Source organism: Morus notabilis, unplaced genomic scaffold, assembly GCF_000414095.1.
Source record: "Morus notabilis unplaced genomic scaffold, ASM41409v2 Scaffold329, whole genome shotgun sequence".
Taxonomy (NCBI): domain Eukaryota; kingdom Viridiplantae; phylum Streptophyta; class Magnoliopsida; order Rosales; family Moraceae; genus Morus; species Morus notabilis.
Window position 1 is genome coordinate 631,178 of NW_010358084.1, and position 8,972 is coordinate 640,149.

At 32.8% G+C, this 8,972-nt stretch overlaps 1 protein-coding gene across 1 annotated transcript; it reads left to right on the plus strand.

The window, feature by feature from the left end:
* Nucleotides 1-3,997: 3,997 nt before the first annotated feature.
* LOC21409909 (cytokinin dehydrogenase 3) lies at nucleotides 3,998-7,017 on the plus strand. The gene is made up of 5 exons (XM_010091753.2): nucleotides 3,998-4,676; nucleotides 5,302-5,429; nucleotides 5,800-6,075; nucleotides 6,184-6,452; nucleotides 6,729-7,017. The coding sequence occupies exons 1-5, from the start codon at nucleotides 4,049-4,051 to the stop codon at nucleotides 7,015-7,017; spliced, it is 1,590 nt and encodes a 529-aa protein (XP_010090055.1). The 5' UTR covers nucleotides 3,998-4,048.
* The last annotated feature ends 1,955 nt before the right edge of the window (nucleotides 7,018-8,972 follow it).

Genomic DNA, 8,972 nt, shown 5'->3' on the forward strand with positions numbered 1-8,972 from the left:
TATATATATATATATATATATATACACACACACACACACGCACATAGATTTGGGCAATGGTATATGCGTACATGTGTTATACATGTATGGCAATGTTTTTTTTTTTTTTTTTTTTTTTCTTCTTTGGACCACGTGATCTTGTAAGCTGATAGGCTTAGATCCCCAAAAAGATTTCCAATATCTTGGAATTAGTCCCCACCCACGAGCTCTCTACGGCTCTCTCTATACCAATATATTGTTATCTTCTGCGACACCTCTTTTGAATCTCTCTGTCTTTTCTCTCTCTCTCTCTCTCTCTCTTTCGATGTGTACTTAAGCATTTTTCTTGCCATATATGTTCTCAAAAGCACTGTATCGTGCATTTATGGATAAACACTTCCCCACTGTAAAAGAAAGGTAAAGGGTAAAATCTTGAGATGTTCACCACATCAAAGTCCGCTTTTTTTGACAAAACCCGCCTAGATTCACCAATAATGTTTGCAGGCTCCAAAAATGGAAGATAACTAATTAATACATATATAAAAAAATCGAGCACACACATGACTCTCGAACAGTTCTTTTATAGTCGATGGAATTATCTAATCGATTGATATTGAGAATTCCATAACACCAATATCACATGTAACAAATCCAACGAATGAAAAACACAACCAAACACTAAACAAGACAAACACACAAACTAATCAGGATAAAAAATCACTGTTATTACAAATAAAAAAAAATAGAAATACCCTCAAAGAATAACATCACAATTTGAGAGGCGGTGCCCCACACCACACAGATTGAAACTCCTAAAGATCTCAACCTCCATCCATCAAATGCGCCAAGAGCAACATTAATCCAAACCTTCAACTTCCCATCTATATAGTTTAGTACGCGATGCCATCACCACCTTTCAAGCCCTTGACTGTGGGAGTTTATGGTCAATTTTAGTTTCATTTTAAGAGGCGACACAAGAGTTCTGTCTCACTTCCATTTGTTCACTCTCTCTAAATTTTTTTTTTTTTTAAAAAAAAAAAAATTTAAACTTTACAAAAAGTTACCAGGTTGAAATTATTAGTGATATTCTTATTGGGCAACAAGTTCTATTTCTCGAATGTGTGAGTTCTTAGCGAATATTATATGAAAAAAAGAGGATTTTTACATTTATAAAAAAAGAAAAAGAGAGAAAATAGTTGAACTTATCCTCAGAATGCATGAGTCTGAATTTTTATCTCTTACTCTAAATAATACTCTTTTAACTAATATAGCCGCATGACGAAAAAGGATATTAATCAAGAGAGAGTGATAAAAGTCCGGACTCATACACTTTAAGTGATATTTGTTTCATTTTCTCATAAAAAAGTTGGCTCTTGGCCCAATTGGTTCACAAATTGTTTAGTAGATGACAACTTGGCTCTTAATTTCTTTAGCAAAATCACCTCAAAATCTTAGAATGCATGATTGCAACAAGATAAATTTCAAAATTAACTTTAAAATTTAGACATGAATGCGCATGACATGATGTGTCAATTTTTGGTTAAATTTATACAAATGGCCTTAAAAAAGAGGGAAAATTTTTTTTTTTAACAAAAGCCAATTTTTATAGCCGCCAATACCCCCAACCCCTTTGCATGCATCGCGTAATTGCTAGCTCAACCTCATGTCGTGAGCACGTCCCTGCCACCCTTTCACAAGCCTAGTCCCTCGCTATAAGATCACTATTGTGAGTCTGACACCCTGATCACTCAGTCGAGCTCCCTTACACGGTTTGCAGAATTCTTTTAGCTTTTTTTTTTTTTTTTTTTTTTTAAATATAAATTATTTTGATTTTTCTCAAATATTACACCAAAATAGTGTTACTTCTACATTGCATGTGAACTTCCCCATCTAAAGTTAAACAAACTTATTTTTCATTTTGATCCTTTTGTTACCAGTGTCAAGTTATCATCTACTTAATAATTCGGACTCAGCGTGCCGAAAACCAATGAAGTATTATCCAACCCATTTTTTGTAACTTGCTTTAATTATTTCCCAATTGCCTTGGGATCGTTAGGTAGAATACCTAACTACGACTGTTTAGACATGTGGAAAGGTATGCTTAGTTGTTTTCACGAGACGAGAAGCGAACTAGATCACAAACCTAGCTATCAATTTATAAGTAAAATAACAAGCTGTTAATGATTAGTTAGCATTTAGCTTCATCAGAAATATTAATTATTGTATGGAATAATATGTGCATGTTGCACATGAATGCCAAAGATTACATTCTTAGCTATATATATAATTATATTATATATATACGTCATTCATATACAGTATTTCTTGTGGATGAGGTCATATATGTGTGTGTGTGTGTATATATATATATATAATAGGTCTCTTGCTATCCGATAGCTCCTCCTACCTGTGAGATCTTTAGGTCAAAGATTATCTTTTGAATGGGGTATATTTGTTAGTCTAATAAGCATTTCAAATCAAAATCTTTGCTTCAAAACTGAAGATATCTTTGTCTATATCAGAAGTAGAAAATTATAAAAAATGTACAATATGACTAGAAAAATTTCTAGATCAGTACGAGACAATTCATATAATATTTGTGTAGAATTGATATTTATATTATGGTTCATTCTCTTAGAAATAGTAATATGAGTTTGTTGAAAGCATCAATAAAAAAATTTGTAAACTATTTGTAGTACGTACAACACTACAATTATTTAGGCTGGCCAAAATTCAAGTTATTTAATCGACAAGATTCTTGCGTATGCATAGTATGGAATTGTTTTCTTGCTATCTTTTCATATATGCATGATGAATGCATCTGATTAATTAATCCATTAAAAGTCCTTAAAGAAAATTTAAAATTCCTCATACACAAAAACATAATGATTCCGCCGCTTGTTCCCATGGAAAAAGAAAAAAAGAAAAAAAAATTGCTTGTACTAATTAATTATGGTCTTCCAAGATAGTAAAAATTAATTGAATATAGTTTAATTAACAAAAAGAGTATGAAAACGTTTCACTTTCTATCTTTTAGTGGGAAACATCTTAAAAAGAATCCTTTTAGAAAATGAAGTTCAAGGTTAAATATCAGTATGACCCAATCTCACGTCGACAACATATATATGTGCTAGATTTACTAGTCTCTAAATTGACTTTTACCAATCACATGTAGCCATATATACATGCACACAAAAAAAAAATCTTATATTGAAGAAAAATGTGATTGATGTCCCCTAGTTCCAATTTGTGTCACAAATCCATAAAAAGAATTCAAAATTGAACACAATATCTTGTTCCTGAGAGAATTCCTCCAAAAACTCAAATAGAAAAATCCCAGACACCTTTTTGATTATATTACCTAAATTTGACCACTGTCCATCCTTGAAAGAGAAACCAAAGACTCCCTACTAAATAAAATATTAAGTACACATGATAAACAATAGGGCAAAATGCAACTTGACCAAACTTGACACATCTTGACCACAAGATCACGATCCAACGGCCGAGATTGATCATTTGGTTTGGTACAATTCGTGGCCCCCACGGATTAGGAAAATATGAGCCCTCAAAATTGGCCCACGCGAGTGAATTGGGAATTTGGAGGGGGTAGAAATCTGTGGGTACCTTTGGGATCTTAATGGTCATGATGATGCACTCAGAAATACAAACAAGACGCGTAACATAAGTTAATTTTTTTTTCCTTTTAAATTATCCCCTCACACGAGTAATTCATGAGTAAGTTGAAACAACAGAAAAAATAAAATGGAAACACATGAATCCAATATTTTGTCCTTGCGTATCTTTGACAAGAAAAAAAATACTTTTATAGTTGTTAGGCCAAGTTAATATGTCGCTATTCTGAGCTAATTAGTAATTACACTCTCCCAATAGATTTTCTTCTCCAAGCAAAGATTTTTCCCATGCAACAAACAACTTTTCCACCCCCCATGTTATTATATAAACCCTTTCCCTCTTCCTCCCCTTCTTCACAACAACCAATCAACACCTTAAAAAAAAAAAGAGTCTATTCTTTCTCTCTCCTCTCCTCTCTCTCTCTCCAAAAAAAATGGCCGAAAATATTCTAAACGCAACATATTTCATGATCATCTTTGTCATAAGCCGTTTGCTTCTGACCTTAGGAAAATCCAAGCCGTGGATTAGTAGTGTAATCCCACCAATTCTCTCAACCAAAGATATAGGATTACACAAACTTCGTGGTGATCCGGAGGCCATAAAATTGGCATCAACCGACTTTGGCCATATTGTTAGAGAAATCCCATTAGCGGTTTTAGACCCTTCTTCCACAAACGACATCGTTGGCTTGATAAAATCAGCCAACGATCTCTCTGTTCCTTTCAAGATAGCTGCTAGGGGACATGGCCATTCCGTCCACGGTCAGGCCATGGCCCAAAACGGCGTCGTGGTCAACATGGCCGCTCTCAAAACCTACCGGAGCGGGACCGGGATCGTAGTCTCCGGTGACCCTTCTTTGGGGTACTACGCCGACGTCGGAGGTGAACAGCTTTGGATTGACGTTTTGCATGCCACGCTGGAACATGGATTTGCACCGGTGTCGTGGACCGACTACCTCTACCTCACCGTCGGTGGGACGCTGTCGAACGCCGGCATTAGCGGTCAGACTTTCCGGTACGGCCCTCAGATCAGCAATGTGTACGAACTTGATGTCATCACCGGTATGTCGTGATAATTAGTTATTCGATCGATAATGCTATTTATCATCATTAGTGATAAATTATATATTAGTGACACGTATTGATACACATTATTTATATTTTACATGTGTGTTTTTTTTTACTATAGTTGGTGACTTTAGCGGCCCATCACTTTTTTTGAAGTCTTATTATATCTCTTTCCTATATTTTTGTACATTTTTTACAAGTGGGAAAATGACCAAGCTGATACGAGGATAAAAGAATATGGTATCATCTGAAAAAAAATATATATATATATGTATATATATATATATTAATAAACTAGAGTCATTTTCGACATCCTTTTAATTAGTGTTGGAATGTGCCCTGTTCACTGGGTCCCACGCGTTTGGAAATTTCAGGACAAGTTCACACCAGGTGCTTCTGCTGTGTGGACAGTTTTCTAATTGATCGTATATGTTCCCTCCGCTAATTATATAATTATGGTGTCTAAAGTCGTTACATGTTTTACATATATACACACATATACCTATATATATATATATTATTTTCCTAGAAGAATGGACCTTTGCATGCATGCAGTTATTTTTATTTTTTAGGGTTTATTTTCTTATTGGTTTATTTTATTTTATTTTTTGTTTAATAGGAAAAGGAGAATTTGTGACGTGCTCTGTACACAAGAATTCTGAGCTCTTTTACGCAGCTCTTGGGGGCCTAGGCCAGTTTGGAATTATAGTCAGAGCAAGAATTGCACTGGAGCCAGCACCGAAGAGGGTATGTGTAGTATACATAATATAGTGAGTTTTAAGTAATTATTTCGCTTTTTCTCATGCTCTAACACTCCTCTATAAAATATTTAATAAAGGTAGGGTATTTATGATAATTTTCATTAATGAAAATAATGTAAAATACACTTGGAGGAAATAGAATTACATAGAGTTATGAATATGAATAAAGCACCAAAATAATAATTTTTTATCGACCGAAGGTATCACGTAAATGTGGTGACGTGGTGTACACCCGGTTTACTAAATAATTTTTGTCTGAATTAATAATGATGTAAGATAAACCACTTTTTCAATCGATTTTTTACTTCATATATAATATTTTTGACGTGATTATTTACATGTATTTGTATCTGCAGGTAAAATGGGTACGGATGCTCTACAGTGACTTCTCTGCATTTTCCAGAGACCAAGAACGACTAATCAAAATCAACGGCAGGAAAGACAAGAACGCACTTGATTATCTGGAAGGTTCACTTCTGATGAACCAGGGCTCTCCGAATAATTGGAGATCCTCATTTTTCCCACGGTCCGATCACTCCAGAATAATCTCCAAAGTAACGGAGCACAAAATTATCTACTGCCTAGAAGTGGCAAAATTATATGACGATCGTTCAAAAACGACTGTAGACAAGGTATTTATATACATATAGTATATGCGCATATATATTGCATGTTTCGTTGTATTAAATATATATGATTCATTATAATAATGTAAATATTAAAAATAATATGTTGTTTAGGTACTTCAAGTTTTGCTTCAAGGGTTGAGCTTTGAACCTGGATTTATGTTCGAAAAAGATGTGGCGTATGTGGACTTTGTTGATAGAGTCCGTGGTGGAGAGCTGAAGCTTCAGTCACAAGGACTTTGGGAAGTTCCTCATCCATGGCTTAATCTCTTCATCCCGAAAAGTCGGGTTTCGGATTTTAATGCCGGTGTCTTCAGGGAAATTGTTCTAAAACGGAACATTACCACTGGTCCTGTCCTTCTCTACCCCATGAACCGGAACAAGTAAGCTTAATTTCCACAGTTTTTTCCTTTTCCTACTATACTAAAAATAAAAGTTGTCAATGGTCGACAATATTGAAAATTTCACTAATTAATCTGTCTATTTAAGTGTCAATTTTAGTAACGAGACTTTGTGTATAGAACACAAATTAGTACAAATTTGACCGTAACTATCAACATTATTTTTGGTCTCCTTAATTATGTAGAGAAAACTTTGAATTTTGTTTCTCTTATATATACAAATCAAAATTGATTTTTGTGACATGAATATTCTTGCAGATGGGATGATAGAACGTCCGCGGTTATACCAGATGAAGATGTGTTTTACACCGTTGGATTTTTGCATTCAAGTGGGTTTGATGATTGGGAATCGTTTGATCAGCAGAACAAGGACATATTACAATTTTGTGAAGATGTTGGTATTGAGGTTAAGCAATATCTTCCACACTATAAAACACAGGAAGATTGGATGAAGCACTTTGGCTCAAAATGGAGAACTTTCAACGAGAGGAAATCTATGTTTGATCCAAAGAAAATTCTATCACCAGGACAGAGAATTTTCAACTAGCCATGAAATTTAAATTTAATTACTATTATGGTTTAGGGTTTTATATATATATATATATATAATAGTAGGTGGATTCCATTTTTTTTCTTCTTCTGCTTGTATTTTTGTGAAAAGTTGTTGTAGATTAGCGTAAGGTTTAGAGCTTTTAGGTTTAAAATATCCACATCATGTATAAAGGGGGAAAATTGAATTGAAATATATGCTTATTTGTAGTAAAGTTTTGAACTTTTGACTAAATATTTTTGCATACATAAGCAGTTTATGCTAAGCATGCATGTATATTATATAACACTTATGTATGATTTTTTACTTTAGTTTGAGAGTTCTGAACCCTACTATTTGAGTAACCTAAGAACTTTTGAAATTGTAAATACTAAGGGCCCATTTATTTCATATACTCAAACTCAAATCATTATTTCTGCTACAGTGTTTTTTTTCGCAAAAAATTTAATTTTCAAATGTCAGAATCAAAAATCATGATTTGAATATACCTTCTCAATAGACCCTAATAGATTTAGACTTTTGAGAATGATGGTACAAGTTTTCCATTAATGAGAACGTTATATATATATATGTGTGTGTGTGTGTGTGTGTGTATAGAGAGTTACATGAGGGGTTTGAATTGGTATCTAATACTAATCCAATATCTAAATAATTTAAACTAAGAACTTTACACCTAATAACTAAAAATTAAAAATAATTCAAACATCAAAATAAAAGATAATTACCAATTTGATGTCTAAATACTAGAGATAAGCTAAAGTAAATAATTATGAGATAAATAAAATCTATGAAATATCCTTATCATACACTGCCTGTGCTAACATTTGGAAAAGAAAAACAAAGAATATATAGAACTTCTGGAATAGAGGATTTGCGGTATTGTGCATTAATTTTTAACATCACCTAAGATTAAAGCTGTGTTAAAAAAGAGACATAAAAATCGAAAGGAATCTAATAAAATTATGATGTCTAGAACAAAACAATTAATGGTGAAAGGTAACGTTTTTTTTTTTTTCCTTTTGTACACTGCCATGAAATTCTTAGCAAATAAAGTAAAGTTATTCCCTTTTTCTAGAGGATTTTATGATACAGCACAAAAAATATTCGATTAGTCCTATGCAGCATTCTTTGAACTGCATCACATCAAAATATATCAAAATGAAAAACATATGTAAATTTAATAGAACTGAAAAAGATCTAAGGACCAAAACAACGCAATACCAATAGGACTTTTTTGTATCCGAAGCAATTAGAATTATCCTTTCCTAGAGCAACATTCAAACTGAGAGTGAGTGATCATCTTAGAACAGCATGAATATGTAGAATGATCTTCAGCACAAAATGGTGGTACATCTGTCTTATGCTTTACAACTTATAATAAGAACAAATGAGAATCAACAGTATGTGTTCTCACTAGTGAATCAAATTTACGTTACTATATGTGTTAATTTTATATTACACATGTAAACGATATTAGTTAGAGTAATTACTTTATATATAACCAACATTCAATCTGATCCCTCTATGTATAAGGTGCGATAGTAATATGAATGTTTTCAGGCAAAAAAAAAAAAAATCAAACTCTTGAAGTTACTCATCTCAGCTTTAATTTTGGGTTTTTACTATTTGTTTGATTTTGAAAACATAAAACCAATAGACCACTTTTTTGTCAAATTTGTTGGTAGGCTGGGGGCACCAAGTGTTTACACAAAAACAAATCAAGACTTTAAATTAATTAGCAACTCTTTTTTAATATCAATAACAATTAGGTGAGATACGCCAATTATATGGATGAGATTGAGCCTATTATTAACTTGTATGGATAGTAATAAATTGAAAAAAATTGAGAATTTACTTTTAAAAGTATGTAAGTCTGAACCTTTACTCATTATTCTTAATAAATACTATTTTATTAGTGTAATTATTTGACTAAAAAAGTTTTAAATTAAGAG